Source organism: Lissotriton helveticus, chromosome 9 (genome assembly GCF_964261635.1).
Source record: "Lissotriton helveticus chromosome 9, aLisHel1.1, whole genome shotgun sequence".
NCBI lineage: Eukaryota > Metazoa > Chordata > Amphibia > Caudata > Salamandridae > Lissotriton > Lissotriton helveticus.
Genome location: NC_136070.1, coordinates 707934906 through 707951636, shown reverse-complemented (window position 1 = coordinate 707951636; position 16731 = coordinate 707934906). Strand labels below are relative to the sequence as shown.

Sequence of the window (16731 nt, the reverse complement as noted above, 5' to 3'; positions counted from 1 at the left end):
TAAGTGTGTGAGTATATGGATGTAAGTAGGTGTGGGAGTAGCTGTTGGGTGTGTGAGTGACTGTGTGGGTTTGTAGTAGGTTTGTGGGTGGCTGTATGGGTGTGTACCTTGTATTGTCGTCTGTGAGTGGGTGTGTGAGTAGCTGTATGTGATTGAGTGGTTGTGGTGGTGTATAAATGTGTGTGTGAGTAGCTGTGTGGGTCATTGAATGGTTGTATGGGTCTGTGAGTGGGCATGTGAAGGGCTGTATGGGTGTGTGAGTGGTTGTGTGGGTATGTAAGTGGTTGTGTAAGTGTTTGAGTGGGTGTGTGAGTGGCTGTGTGGGTGTGAATGGTTTTGGGGGTTCTGTGAGTGGGTGTCTGAGTGGCTGTATGGGTATGCGAGTAGTTTTGTGGATCTGTGAGTTGGTGTACATGTTTTGCAATTGGGGTGTGGATCCACATATCCACATAAATTCACCCAAGTCAATAAGGATCTGGAAAGATCTGGGTTGATCCACAGATACTTGTGTGCTCAAAAAACATGTTTGCACAATTTCTTGCTCATGAGGGGCCACTCACAGACCCCTCCATCAGTCCCATGGGGTCAGGGTACCTCTACCCTGAAACTTTGTATCACTTTTAAATTGTATTTTCTCCCCTGGGAACCCTGTGCTGATGCACAAAACGGCAGTCATAATTTTCCTCTTGAGTGGTGGCCAGCCAATCAATTCAATTCAAGAAGTCTTTATTCGATTAGTTCATCATAAAAGACATAAAATACAATTTATACATATAAAACCATCTAAAACAAGTATTAAATCATTGACATGCTAATCAGCTTCTTGTTACCTAGTTACAGAATTTACAGTAGCGCTCAAATACATACATATTTCAACAGAAGACTGGGCCTAGCTAATAAACAATCACTTCTTTTAAATCCCCTTTTGATTGCTTTAATAAACCTAGTTCTAAGCAGCCAGGCCCACCCCAAACAGCATTTTTACGTTGGCCCTTTGTGTTCTTGATAACTAGGTGGGCGGAAAACTCGGATAAAAGTCATGTAAGTCCCAGATACGAATTGGGCCATCCCCCTCCTTATACTTGCAAGAACGTAAGTAAGGGGCTGTTTTCCTTTGCTTGAATCTAATTAGGACCAAGTCCCCTGGGATGTCTTTTGGCAAAGTGCCTAACCACCCCACCCTCCTAACAGGTAAGATCCCCCCATCTAGATCAGGTGGCAGGGGTCTATGAGTCTGTAACCAAAACATGGCCTTATGTAGTAAGTCTTGGCGTGTTTCAACTTTCCCATAGGTTAGTGGTGGGATCCCGGAGACAACGGTCACATAGGGGGCGGCTTCGGGGGGTAGGTGTATTCGTGGCATTCTAGTAGGTTCAATTTTAGCCTCAATGTGGTTTGTTTGTACCAACGATATAGTTTGAGAATGCGCGTTCCTGCGGGAATTCAGTTTGGGTTTTTCCAGGACAGTGAGGGAAATAGGCGGGTCTGATGATGCTGGTTTGGTTCCTGATGGAATGTGTGTTTTAACTATCAGTTCAATGTTAGAAATCCTGACCCCCAGATCGTTGATTTTTTCCACCAAGGGTGAAATTAGGGAGGTTAATAGGTGCTCGAGCTGTGCCAATAGAGTTGGTTGGAGAAATGATGGGGAGTTTTCCATTTTTCCATGCTCCATATCCTCCGACACAGAGCTGACATTGGAGTGGTGCTGAGAGGGACTGGGGTATAGTTTAGGAGTATTAGCTGGCTTCCCGTTGATGATGACATCATCGGTCTTTCTCATGGTGTTCTGCCCACCCGGTGACGGTGCTATGAGTGGAGATTGGGGTTTATTAGCGCAAAGAGGTGACATCTGCAGGGTGGCGTTAACATCGTCTGGGTTGGTCTCAGTGCTTATGGAGGGTAAAAGGTCAGGGATATATTGAGTTCCACACATGGCATTAAGCTCCTCCCAGATAGACATGATGGTACGATGCACAATACCAAAACAGTGGGCCAATAGCAATGGTAAGGGGAATCACAGTACCTGTTTAATGAGAGAAAAATAGAAAGGGTGGTGGCCCGCCCCGGCCTCTTTGTGCCTCTGAGGGCCACAGAGGGCCCGCCCTTTGCCCGGCGCTGACCCGCGCGCGTCCCGCGGGGCGGGAGGTGTTCCGCGTTCTTGAGGCGCCTCCAGGCGCAGCGGGAGCGTCACGAGCGTGCCAGGTCCCGGGGCTGCTGGGAAATGTGGTTCCTGGTTCCCGGTTTGGGCTGGAGCGTCCCTGGTTTGGTGTCGCGTTTGCCGTTTCCCTCACGGCTGGATGGGTGAAGGGTTTTCCTGACAGCTCCCCCCACGGCTCCCCACCGCCAAAGGTAAGGTTTCTGAAATGCCCCCAGGCACGCTCGGTGCTCCGCGTTCTTGAGGCGCCTCCAGGCGCAGCGGGAGCGCACGAGCGCGCCAGGTCCCGGGGCTGCTGGGAAATGTGGTTCCTGGTTCCCGGTTTGGGCTGGAGCGTCCCTGGTTTGGTGTCGCGTTTGCCGTTTCCCTCACGGCTGGATGGGTGAAGGGTTTTCCTGACAGCTCCCCCCACGGCTCCCCACCGCCAAAGGTAAGGTTTCTGAAATGCCCCCAGGCACGCTCGGTGCTCCGCGTTCTTGAGGCGCCTCCAGGCGCAGCGGGAGCGTCACGAGCGCGCCAGGTCCCGGGGCTGCTGGGAAATGTGGTTCCTGGTTCCCGGTTTGGGCTGGAGCGTCCCTGGTTTGGTGTCGCGTTTGCCGTTTCCCTCACGGCTGGATGGGTGAAGGGTTTTCCTGACAGCTCCCCCCACGGCTCCCCACCGCCAAAGGTAAGGTTTCTGAAATGCCAGCCAATCACAGCATTGCTGTTGGAGTGTGGATCTGCAGATCCTCGCTGTAAATCTGCTGTAGATCTTTAGGTATACACAAATCATTTGTCTTTATTATCTCTAGAACTATTGAACAGATTTACACCAGATTACAAAAGCACTCATTCTGGACCAAGATCACTGGGCCCGATTCACAGAACTAACTTAAGACAAAATCCTAAACTTACTACCATTTTGGAATTCACAGAAGGCACTTACTCATTTTGGTATTCACAGAAGGCACTTACTCATTTCGGTATTCACAGAAGTTAGGGTTCCTAACTTTCGGACTCCTAAATGCCTTCTGTGAATACTGAAAGTCTTAAAGTTAGGATTCTTCTCAGTTTAGGAGTAGTACAGTTAGGACTCCTAACTTTAGGCCTCCTAAATGCCTTTTGTGAATACTGAAAGTCTTAAAGTTAGGATTTTTCTCAGTTTGAGAGTAGTAAAGTTAGGAGTCCTAACTTTAATACTCCTAAACTGAGAAAAATCCTAATTTTAAGACTTTCGGTATTCACAGAAGGCATTTAGGAAGTTAGGACTCCTAACTTCTGTGAATACCGAAGTGAGTCAGTGCCTTCTGTGAATACCAAAATGAGTAAGTGCCTTCTGTGAAAACCAAAATGGTAGTAAGTTTAGGATTTTGTCTTAAATTAGTTCTGTGGATTGGGCCCTATCTTTCTGTCAATTTGGGTGTAATTACGTTCAGCAGTTCAGGCTGTAGTCGTGCCTGAAATCCCAATAGGAAATTGCATGGGGGAAAACATGTTTTGGGACCCCCCTTTTTTTCAGCCCCAATTAAAATATCACCATGAAACTTCCCAGGCAAAAGCAGAAGTGACTGGCACTCTTGTTTTGAAAATTTTGTGAAGGTTCATCAAAGGGCAGCAAAGTTATTAGCAAAACAAAAAATGCTTTTCCTATGGAAAATAGGTACTGACTATAGGTGCCCACTGGATCGATCTATCTATCTATCTATCTATCTATCTATCTATCTATCTATCTATCTATCTATCTATCTATCTATCTATCTATCTATCTATCTATCTATCTATCTATCTATCTATCTATCGATCTATCTATAGAGTGATATAGATATATTAAGTGCTTCCTAGTACAAATGCAGGCACCCTTACGCCATGGTGCTACGGTGCCACAATGCACCCTGAATTGGGACACTTTCTGCACAAAAACAACCTTTAGAGGCTTTTTCCTCTTCCTAAGTGTGCTGCAGCAGAATTAAGCACAATTCTAAAAAAGGAAAACTAAACATATTTCTCCTGGTTACATGCACTTCTACTCAGAAGGTGCAGAATTTAGATGCATTTCAAGGCTTACTAGTGCTGGAAAAATGTGGGAAAACGGCAACATAGTATGAATGGGTGGATGCGTGGGAACACCCACTTTCAGTTCCACCCATGTAATGTGGAACGATTTCCCAGCTCAGAGTAACACAAGATGGCAGCAATTGCGCAGCCTTGTTATGTTACCCCAGATTTGCGTACGGTAGCTTTGCATGTCTTGGTAAACATCACTTAAGGGTTTGCATTGCTCCTACGCCACCTTGCATGGCGTAAGTGAAACATAAAAACCCTTCTTAAATCTGGTCTCTGGTATCCAGACCAGTGGTGCATAGGGCCAGCCTAACAGGGAGGATGTAAGACCGTAGGAGTGGAGAGGACATCAACGGAATGATACTGCCAGGATTCTATTCCAATGTGAGCCAGCTGCTATTCTTGAACTGATTTAAGGGATTTCCCTATGGTGATAGTAGTATATCAGGGATGTTAGTGATCTTCTCTGGGGCTTTATGTAGCTCATACAACCCCATTCTCCCTGATGTGAACTATGTAAAGGGGGACTGACTTGGCCCATTAATACTTAACAGGGAAAGGGATACAAGGCACATTTATTGAAATTAAAAAAATAGTTCAAAATATAACCTAAGGATACTAGGCGTAGGCTATCTGATTTAAAAAGTACAATGCTGTCCTTGTCAAAATTTTATTTTTGGTAGCGAGTATCACTAAACATTGTTCTATTTATCTTTATTTCTTTCAACAGCATCTAAGCTGAAGAGGCATCCTGCCAATCAGCTGCAACCACCCCTAGCGCCGCGGCAAGTGCCCCACTACCACTACCAGAGCTGTGGAAGATGGTTCTGCTGGACCCAGTAAGTCATGTTTATTGTTATTTTTTACTTATAACTATTCCCATTTTTAATTATGGCCACCTGTATTTACTTTTCTTATCCCGGCATTTCCTTATGTTTCCTATATTTTGTGTTTCTGCAGCTGAGTTTCTCTTGCCTGTAGCTTTTTTCTGCTCCCTTTTTAGTAAGCTTTCCCTCGCCCCTTTTTTATATGTCTTCTATAGCACTGTTAGGAGAACAGATTTTTGGTATTGTAAAGAGGATTGTAGGCCAAACCATTCCCCCAAGATGTTGGTTGAGAAGGCTTTCTTAATCAAACAGTGAAAAAGTAAAGGGACAGAGATAGAGTGGTCATGGTCATTTACCCCCATTGTTCTCTTATTCTAGCCATTTTCATGAAATTACAGCATGGTAAAAATTAGATAGCATTCATTAAAACCAATAATATATGCCCTTTCTATTCCCTTCCACCCCTTAATTGTGTTTCATTATTATCCATTTATATATATCCCTCCATTTGGAGAAAAAAGTTCTTGGTTGACTACCTGGATAATCTGCTATGTAAAATGGATGTGCTATGTTTTTGTCTAGGCACATAGACCCCCTGTGCCATCATCAGCACAAGCCAGCCAGTGAAGGCAGAGAAGGCCCAGTTGGTTGAGGGATTGGGAGCAGTCACAGGGGTGGTAGGGACAAGTGGTAAGTCACTTTGCTTTCTTATTGACAAATGTATGTGTTAAGCAAAGCAGATATCCCACCCATCACCTCCCTGCCCACGGTACTTGTCACCTTAAACTGCAGTGCAGTTTAATTTGCAGTGTAGACATTGAAGTGTTCATCAGCATCAGTTAACAAAGAGGCACTAAGTCTGCAATGCTTGCAAACCAAAGACAAGATGTGTTTCCCAGTGTCCACCAGTTATCTACTAATACTTCACCTAATCATTCTTTCTTTCTATTCTAACAAAGCCAATGAGAGGGGAGTGTGACAGACATGTGGGAAAGGCCCTCAGTTTCCCGAACTGATGTACATAAACCAAAAGTGGAGGGTGTCTCCCAAAACAAGTAATCACTATGCCTTGCTACTTAGGCCTCACCAGGCTCAGTTCATGTGTTCTTAGAGAACCCTCTCCAAAATGCTAATCATGTGGCATGCTTCATCATCTGGTCTTCACCTAGTGAGGTACTCACCACTAGGTGGGCTTAACCTTGCAGTGAGAGGGAGCACTTTGATATTCTCTATGTTCTTAATGGGATTATGGGACAGAAAACTAAACAAATATCTCCAGAGAACCGTAACACAATTCTTTAATAAGGGGGGCCCTGTGATATGGTTAAAAATATAACACAAGGGGGTATGGCTTCACTGCTGAACATGGCAGCCGCACTTTAGTGGAGCTCCTGATGGGTGCAGCGATATCCTGCCAATCCTGCCCATTCTACATATTTAATGTTGAGTGAGCCGTCCCGGGTCGGCGAAGTGAAGCAGGGCCATCAGGCAGCATTTATCTAGCTGAACAGGTGCCTACAGAGGGAGGCAAAAACATAAGTCAACAGCAGATGACCAAGGTTTAGCACATTACCTTCCTCTGTTTCTTATGTTGTTGTGGTGCTACCGCTCTCCACATCCACTGCCAAGGATGTCTATTTGTCACAAGCAACTACCAAAATTTGAGAGGAGCACTCAGTAATGTAATTAACAAACAAATGTTTATGGATTGATATGGATCTTCCGTTCCTTCTTTAATCGTTTCTTTATTTCATTTCTTTACAAAATGCAGAGGCACAGCCAACGCGTTTCATTCCCTTTTTTATGTGCCTTGGGAATTTCGTCAGGGCAATAGTTTCATAGTCTCAATCCCCTGTTCTCAGGGAAAAGCTCACCATGGGCGCAGACGAATAGTTATCAATAACCGACTGTCCAATACCTTCATAAAAGATGATATCCCAAAGGGAAATCCAGGTGCGTTCCTCCGTGTGTGGGAATAGGTAATGCTTGCAGGCAGGACAAACAGGAGTTCTTACCCCCAAAGGGCTGTAGTAAGTCCTGTTTCCCAACAGTTCCTTTGTCTAGAAGCAAACGCAATACCGGGTAGCGTCCATGAGAGTTGCCGAGAGTAATATAAAGTGCTACCGTGATACCTTTAATAGGGTTCACGGCACCGTAAGTTCCTTCGACCGTGTTCGGAAAAATGATCCTCCAGGAATCAAGGTATCACGGTAGCACTTTATATTACTCTTGGCAACTCTCATGGACGCTACCCGGTATTGCGTTTGCTTCTAGACAAAGGAACTGTTGGGAAACAGGACTTACTACAGCCCTTTGGGGGTAAGAACTCCTGTTTGTCCTGCCTGCAAGCATTACCTATTCCCACACACGGAGGAACGCACCTGGATTTCCCTTTGGGATATCATCTTTTATGAAGGTATTGGACAGTCGGTTATTGATAACTATTCGTCTGCGCCCATGGTGAGCTTTTCCCTTAGAACAGGGGATTGAGACTATGAAACTATTGCCCTGACGAAATTCCCAAGGCACATAAAAAAGGGAATGAAACGCGTTGGCTGTGCCTCTGCATTTTGTAAAGAAATGAAATAAAGAAACGATTAAAGAAGGAACGGAAGATTCATATCAATCCATAAACATTTGTTTGTTAATTACATTACTGAGTGCTCCTCTCAAATTTTGGTAGTTGCCTACAGAGGGAGGATCGAGGTGGAAACAGGTGACGACGCAGATGGACCTTGCCTCCAGCTCGGTGAAGCCCTGGGGAATCAGCCCGTATTGAGGCTAGGGTCCAGCCCGTCGTTCAGTTATAGATGACCTGAAGTAAGACAGCACAGGACTAGAGGTGCGGCCCAGCCTGAGACTGACCTCCAATTATGACTTGGGCTGGCCGGGCGCCGCCAAACTCATTCGGCGAATAATGAGACAGGTGCCTATCAGCGCCTACGAAGACCTGCTGCAGGCTGGTGAGCAATGCTGGGGCTGCACTGGGTAGTGATGCCAGCCAGATTCACTGCCGGTAGATGGCAGATGTCAGCTTTTCTGGCTGTCCGGGGCAGTATGTGGGCTGCTCCGTGGGGAGAGCGGCTGGGGCCAGCAGAGATGGCGTTGGGAACTCACACACATAGAAGACATCCTTAGCCCTCACTGACAGAGGCTGCTATCACCCAGACCCTAAAACTATTTTTCTGTAACCTTCAAAACAGGCCCATTGAATCACATTGGAAAGTGGCATTTCCATTGGTTCCATTTGACCGATCTACTTCACACTAACATGGACACAAATCCCACCTGTCCCCGACTACTCACCTGGCTGCATTCCGATTACATCACTAGAGCAGGTACAACTTTTATCCCAGGCTCTCCCCGCCCGCTCCCATTCAAAAATAAATCAAATGGACCTCAACAGGCAGGAAAATACTCCACAAATCACAGCCAAATCAAGCCAACTCCTATATGGGTCGACTATAAGCACTGGAATTAATGGATTTAGAGAGATCCCGCCTGTAGGCAGCAAGGTTTACAACATTGGTGAAAAGGCAATATTAAGGCTACCAGCCATGAGACTCCATTAGGGGGCCATACCGAAGGCCAGTGCCCTAGTTGCGGACGTGGTCAGGCGCGGTTCTGGTGTGGCTTGTTACAGGTTGCACAGCGGTGGCTGGAAGAAATATATTCAGCGCAATATCCATACTAAGGGTCTACTCTCCAGCTGTTGCCTGTTGTGGATAGTGGAGTGGGACTGTCTATGTCGACTACTCATGCCACACCTGGAGGTCGCGAGCAGGCAGTCCGGTGGGTCGCCTACACAGGAGGAGTGGCCCAACAACCCAGAAATAGCCGATACCACTACAGCTCAAAATGGCCAAGGATAAGGTACCCTCCACTACAACCAAACAGAGCTCCATGAATTAATATGCCTATGTGGGGACCGTGGCTCCTGACACTGGTGGGCCGGTGGGTACCGTTCCGGAAAACATGTCTCTGCTGATGCCCATTACCCAATCTAGAGATATGCTAGATGCTATGATGGGGCAGTCAGCTCTGATGTTACTCTTCTTCATCAAGATCTTAGGAGGGCAGTGGAAAGGATCACTGAGGCAGACAAAAGGTCTCCGGCATGAAGGACTCAATGGTGGCCATACAGCAACAAGTAAACACTCTAACAGTAGTGTGGCCATACAGCAACAAGCCAACACTCAGTAGTGACAAAGGAGCAAGTGGCGCGAGTTGAGGAGGCCTAGGGCTGCACTCGTTGCAATAATCAGAGCTTCATGGGCTTCCTGAAGGGATGTGAGGGCCCCTCCATAGACAAGTCCCTGAGGCAGTGGCTCCAATTGGTGGTACCAGTCGAGTCCCTTTCAACGAGCTTTGTGGTGAAGGCCGACAGAGGACAGGTGAAGAAGCCTCTGCCTGAGGCACGCCCACGATCATTATTCACCAACATCCCCAATTATATGGACAGGGACATAACCCCTAAATACACACGGAGGCAGTACAAGATTCATTATCAATTACATTACATAATATTTCTGGACTACCCAAAATTGGTTCAACAACAGCGTCAATCCTTCACTGGGGCAAAACAGCACCAGTGTGAACTTAAAATCCAGTAACTGTTGCTGTATCCTGTGCTCTTGAGGGCCGTCTTCAACTCACAGACTTTTTCTTTGAATTCCCAGAGATGTTCACCTGGGCTGCTGAATCAGTGAAATTGAAGCCGCAAACTCTGCCTCGCATAGACTCTGATTTGTCCCAAAGAGATCAACAGAACCATCCCATGAATTCCACAATGAAGTGTCATAATCGATCTCATTCCTCCTGGAGGTGCACACTTCTAACTGATGTGACCTAGTTGCTGAATAATGGATGTGAGGCAGACCTGTTGCTGCAGCATACATGGCTGTTCTGGTATCGTGGTAGATGGTTTTCTTTACATAGGTAGAAGTGGGACTTCCATATTCAACCATACCCCTAGAGATAAAAGTTTAACCTTCTCTAGCACAATTCCTTAGTTGGGAAAGGGATATAAGGATCCATTGGTGATGTGCTTTTGGTGGCCTTGGTCGGGGTCCTGGGAGAAGTGCCTCTTACACGACAGGTACTTCAGGTTCACTGAAGTGTGAGGGGCATGGGCTGTTACTTAACTGTTTTAGGTCATATGCACAGACCCACCACACACAACGCACTAGGCCCATATTCAGTCACCCACACTCACATACCTGAACTGTTGAAGCCTGAAGTGAACTCCACTGGCCCCCTAGGGTATATCAGCACTATTACATGGAGTGCGATGGGGGTCCTCCACAAGATTAAAGGAGGTGCCGTTTTGAAAGACAACAAGAGTATTAGGGCAGATATGCTTCTCTTGCAAAAGACACATCCACTAGGTTCCAAGGTCCCTTGCCTAGCAACATATGGCTATATGCAGTTATTCCGTTCTGGGTTCACAATGGGATTATGGAACACAGGTATCCTAATCCATCACCGAGTCCCCTTCCAGCCCACCAAGACCTGTATAGATGGCTGTGGTAGATATGCAGTTGTGACTGGCACACTTTATGGGGAACCTCTCACGCTTGGCGGTGTATACATCCCCCTCATTGGGATAGACCTTGATAGACCAGATGATAGGTCTGTGGGGGTGGCCTTTCGCTGATAGGAGGAGACTGGAATGATGTGATGCAGCCAGGTGTGGACGGTGGGGTAAGGACTGGGCTTCCTGATATCCGTGCTAGGCTTAGCAGATAGATGCCTGGAAGGCATATCATCTGAGTGAATCTTTATTGATATATTATTCGGTAGTCCACGTCTCGATTTCCAGATTGTGCTACTTATTAGTCCCAGTGTCTTCCTTCATCAAGTGTCAGATGTAGATATATTACCCAGGTGCCTATCAGCCCATTCCCATGTGACCCTGGAGCTCCATATGGTACCGGAATACCTGGCCTTTCGTTGGTGCTTGTCGCCCTGGTATCTGCGAGACCCGTCATATAAAAAAACTTCTGTAGGATCAATTGACAAGTATTTTGCCCTGAATGCTGCAATGGCTGCTTCAGTGACAGTATTGAGGGAAACCTTCAATTTGACACACTGAGGTGTAGACATTAGCTACAGTTCTGAAGAACGTAGTCGTAGGTCCTGTGCCTTTGTATACCTTGAGATACAGAGGCAGATACTTCAGGAGTGTGGCTGCTGAGATGGCGGGAATAGTGTGCAGCACCAGTTGAGCCTAGCTCAGCAGCAGTGCCAACAACTACTACTCGACAACGCCAAACAGGCGCGGCAGGCTGCACAAAGCCAAATAGACCAATGGGGCAACATATTGAGTAGGATGATATATAGGCTGTGTCAAGCCACTTGTGAGATCTCACCGGTGCCAGTGATCCATGATGCACAGGCCGGGTTGCTGTCTGGTTCCCGGGAGGTGACTCAAAGTTTTGCTACTCACTTCAATGAGGGATACGCTCAGAGAGAGGAGGTGGACATGGCTCAAATTGTTGATTTTGTCGAGGCACTGCCTCTGCGATCTCTACTGGACATTGCCTAAGTCCAGCTAGAGGGGGCAATTACTAAGAGGACCTCTCCTTGGCCTTGGCGAATATGCAGTCAGGGAAGGCCCCAGGCCCCGATGGATTCCCCAATGAGTTTAAAAAAAAAATGAATGCCACAGTTAGGAAAGCATCTGGTAGGGGTGATCCACTCTGCGCTTGAGGAGTCCATACTTCCGCTGGACTGGAGACATTCAGAGATCATGGGGTTCCTTAAGCTGGGCTGCCAATGGAGGAGCATGCTTCGTATTGCCCTATATTGATTCTAAATATGGAAGTGAAACTCCTAGCCAAAGCATTGGCTAATATACTATGGAGACACATGCCAGATTTGTTCCATCCTGACCAGGTGGGTTTTGTGCCCAATCATGCCACTTGCCGTAATATCAGGCATGTTTGCAATGCTTTAGCCTTGGCAGATCGCTTGGGGGGACCAGTTGCTGTACTCTGGGCAGATATTGACAAGGCCTTCAATTCCGTCAGCTGGGAGTACCTATTTGTTCTTCTTAAGCACTTAAATGTGGGGCCCAAATTCTTCTCCTACGTCTACCTGCTATATAAAGACCTGTCCGCCACAGTTCAGGTGGTGAGTGTAGTTTCGGACCTCTTCCTAATTCTTAGGAGTATACGTCAGGAGTGCCCATTGTCCCTACTGTTGTTCGCGCTTGCCATGGAGCCACATGGGTCAGGGTGCATGCCCTAGTGCGAGGCTTCAAATGGACTAAGGACCTGTCCGATAGGATAGCCCTTTATGCAGAAAGTGTTTTGTTCTTTCCCATGGACCCAGCAACCTCATGACCCCGCATCTTGCAGATTATGCAGACCTTTTGCGAGACCGTAGGATTTTACATAAATGCAGCAAACTGCGCTGTGTTTTCAGTGGGCAGTTGTGCTGAGGACATGGAGTGGGCATCAGGATTGACGCTGGCTATTGGGGGGTTCAAACACTTGGGAGTCTTTATCTCTTCAGACCCTGCATTGTTGTGGACCCACAATCTCGTCTTGGTGCTCTCGCGAGTCAGGGAAGAGGTAAAGGCATGGTCTTTGTTGCTGCTGTCCTTGCTGAGTAGGTTTGCAATTTTTAAAATGGTCTCCCTTCCTGGATTGCTATACCATCTCCAGAACTACCCCTACCCTATCCCACAGACATGGTTCAGGAAGGTCAACCCAGTCCTGGGAGTGTTCCTCTGGAGGGGAGGAGCTACACGTATTGCACTTCAGACAAGCTTCCAATCCGCAGGTTGTGGAGGCATCGCAGCCTGTGACATTGGTTCCTATTATGCTGCCTCCCATTTATTAATTATCAATGACTGGTGGTATGCCCCACGAGATGACCCAGCGTATGCAGTGGATTGATGGGTGATGGATAAGGCCTCCCTGCTAGACTACCAATATAGTGGAAAGAGGGTGGGGTTCCTTCCCCCAGCAATGCAAGTAGTCATAGATGCATGGGTGTGCTCCCTCCGACGGATGGGGTGGTGGGGGAGATTGACACAGTGGACCCCCCCTTGGCAGGTCACAATCCTTCAGCAATTGGCTCCATTGGGAGGTTTCCAGAGATGGGATTTGATAGGAATATCCGCTCTGGGAGATGTAATGCGAGGCACTGTATGAAAATATTTCCAGGAACTGCTAAGTGATTATCAGCTAAATAGTAGCCCATTCTACCAATATTTGCAGCTTCACCATGTCATATCCCCATATCTTCAGGACCTCCAGGAGCTACCGGTGTTTAGTTCTTTAAAGGGCAAGCTACTACTATGGGAGCTGCGTGCCCACAAGATCATGAAAATCTGTCAGTCCTTGATTACAAATAGCTCCAACACTACACCCGATCTAAGGAGAGCATGGGAGGCTGACATTGGCAATTTAGAAGATAACGATTGGGCAGAGGCTTTTATGGCCCCTTGTGATAACATCCCATCTCCTCCGGATACAACTTAAACACCTACACAGGACCTAATACACAAGACACCGCCTCTGGTGAATGGGAGTGATTGATTCCCCCATGTGCCTCTGCTGTGGAGGGGTGAGGGTACCTTTCTCCACACAGTGTGGAGCTGTATGGTGCTGATTCGCTTTTGGTGGGGGGTGACCATGGGCTGCTCCTCCGCTAAGGAAGAAGAGTGGCGCTCCACTGCTCTTTGAGCAGAAAAAATAAAACGATACTAACATAGTTATAATTTAATTTTCACCCATTTGGGGATGGGTTATGGTGGGCGCGGCTGGAGGCACAGGGGGAGGAATAGTTTACACACTCCAAGTGAGCATGACTGCTTGGCTGGCCATCCTGGCCCGGCCAAACAGTCATGCACACTTAGCATGTTCCCCACCAGGTGATATTACACAGCCTGGTGGGGAACATGCCCAGGCCCACAGTCCCAAGTGCATCACATATTCACACACAAATGAGACTGAACAACTTGTATGTGTAACCAAATATAGTCAGGCCACGAATGAGATAAAAAAGATTATTAACAAGACTGGTCTCTCCTCAACACTGGGGAACTACAATTGTCTAAACCCCTGTTTGCGAACAAACGCAGCATACATTTTTGTGATGCCTTAATGCACACATGCAAACAAAATCCAATCACTGAAACGAGCACAAACACAACATGTGGCACCTCTCACCTTTCATGGGATATCATTAATAAAAACCATACTGCCGATTATTTTCATTGGGCTGTTATTAGACACACACTCCACAAAACCAATACTGACTTGAGCAAACTACTTATAGAAAAAGAACAACAGTGGATATACAGGTTGGGCATACATACCTACAGTTTGAATAAAAACATTCTGTGGACCTAGTTGAACTAACCCATATATGTTTTTTTTTATGTAAGGAGTCACTATATGATCCATCCAAGGCTCATATTATGACATATGGTAGGTAAATGATTAACGGTGTACACACACAGAGTGCTAAGGGGACACATTGGGACATGGACATTCCATTGGCACATATTCTCTCTTTTTTTTTTACTTTTTCCTGAGGACACATTGAGTTTGTGTCCCCACATTAACCTATTTCCATCTAATTGAGATGACGGGAATGTATTGATAACCTTCTTAGTGACTACCACTCAAATGTTTCATATTTCCCTATACTAATTCAACACTAATCCTTTATGGGTTCCAGAGTAGAGTGCTACTCGCCAAAAAGTGTCTCAACACCCCATCATGGGTAGCAAGCGCTAAATAAATGGAAACCTCTTTCCCTCTTCTATCCCGCCGCTATCCTTCTCTATCCAAATAGCTGAATAACATATCCACCACTCAAATTACTTTCATATTTCACTATACTAATTTTCAACACTAATCCTTAATGGGTTCCGGAGTAGCGTGCTGCTCGCCAAAAATGTGCTTCAACACCCTATCAGGGTTAACAAGTGCTATAGAAATGTAAACCTTTTTCCCTCTTCCATCCTTCCCCTACCCTTCTCAATCCAAATAACTGACTAACATATCCACCACTCAATTTACTTTCATATTTCTCTCTACTAATTCAACACCAATCCTTTATGGGTTCAGGTGTAGCGTGATACTCACCAAAAAAGCACTTCAACACCCCATCAGGGTTAACAAGCGCTATATAAATACAAACCTTTTTTCCCTCTTCTATCCTTTTGCTAGCCTTCTAAATCCAAATAACTGTCTAACCTATCCACCACTCAAATTTCTTTCATATTCCACTATACTAATTCAACACTAATCCTTTATGGGTTCCAGAGAAGCGTGCTACTCGCCAAAAAAGTACTTTAATACCCCATCATGGGTAGCAAGAGCTATACAAATGATATTCTCTTTGCCTCTTCTATCACGCCACAACCCTTCTCTATCCAAATAGCAGAATAACATATCCACCACTGAAATTACTTTCATATTTCACTCTGCTAATTTTCAACACTAATCCTTAATGGGTTCTGGAGTAGCGCGCTACTCCCCAAAAAGTGCTTCAATACCCCATCAGGGGTAACAAGTGCTATACAAATGCAAACCTTTTCCCCTCTTCCATCCCTCACCTACCCTTCTCAATCCAAATAACTGATTCACCCACCCACCACTCAAATTACTTTCATATTTCTCTCTACTAATTCAACATTATTCCTTTATGGGTTCAGGAGTAGCATGCTACTTGCCAAAAAATCGCTTTGACACCCCATCAGGGTTAACAAGCACTGTATAAATACAAACCTTTTTTCCCTCTTCTATTCTTCCCCTATCCTTCTGAATCCAAATAATTAACTAACCTATCCACCTCTCAAATTACTTTCATATTTCACTATACTAATTCAGCACTAATCCTTTATGGGTTCCGGAGGCGCGTGCTACTCGCCGAAAAAGTGCTTTGATGCCTCGTCAGGGAATGTAAGCGTTATATAAATGCAATTACAATACAATACAAAACTATGCTGTTTCCTATAAATAAAGATATTGAACTGAGCACTATTAGATGTCCCTCTGAGAATTTCAAGATGGCTGACACGTTCACACATTTTAGGGAGAATGTGTTACAACAGCGGTCTAGTCTGACACGGGCCTATACAAGTCCACCAGGAAATCCAAGATGGCCATCACATCACTGCTCATTAGGGCAGTCCAGCGAATATAGTGGTCTAGCCGCGAAACACGCCTTCTGTTTATGTGTATATTCACGGCTTTCTCCTCTGCATTTTATGAGTTCATATTAATGATTCAATCTCTGAGTCAAGATTGCAAGGATCAGTCAACAAATTGTTTCTGGGAGGAGGAGCCTAGCTCGAGAGCGTAATGGCTGCCTTTTAGCTCGGCTCCGTCGGCCCTCCGGCCAACCTCGAATATCCTGCAATATATCCTGTACTGCGACGATACTTCACTACAGATTTTGGAATTTAACGACCCACTCTTACTCACCGTCTGGTCCGGAGGCTCCTGCGTGCTTTGGGTCCGCAGTTGTGCCCTCGGTGGGATTGGGGCCTCCGGGCGCTCGAGACCGGGACCTCACCTGTGGGACCCGACCGGCGGTGCTGAGATTGCCGGCCCCGGCCGCGAGAGTGAGCCACTGGTGGGAGCCGTTGTGTGTATGCCCCGGCGATCCTGAACTGGCCCCGATTTGTGGACCGTGCGGCTGGAGGGGGACGAGATGTGTCGGGGGCTGACTGTGTGAAGG

The 16731-nt window shown here is 46.3% G+C and overlaps 1 protein-coding gene across 7 annotated transcripts in view; it reads left to right on the top strand.

The window, feature by feature from the left end:
* The window catches only part of LOC144782941 (uncharacterized), a 682231-nt gene that overhangs the window by 263793 nt on the left and 401707 nt on the right, over positions 1 to 16731 (top strand). For all 7 annotated transcript variants that reach the window (XR_013601325.1, XR_013601326.1, XM_078662171.1 and 4 more), the window contains 2 exons: positions 4929 to 5037; positions 5608 to 5715. Coding sequence is in view for 5 of the 7 variants with exons in the window: in XM_078662171.1 (XP_078518297.1) it covers positions 4929 to 5037; positions 5608 to 5677 (179 nt within the window). In the remaining 2 variants the exon portion in view is untranslated. The remainder of the gene's footprint in view (positions 1 to 4928; positions 5038 to 5607; positions 5716 to 16731) is intronic.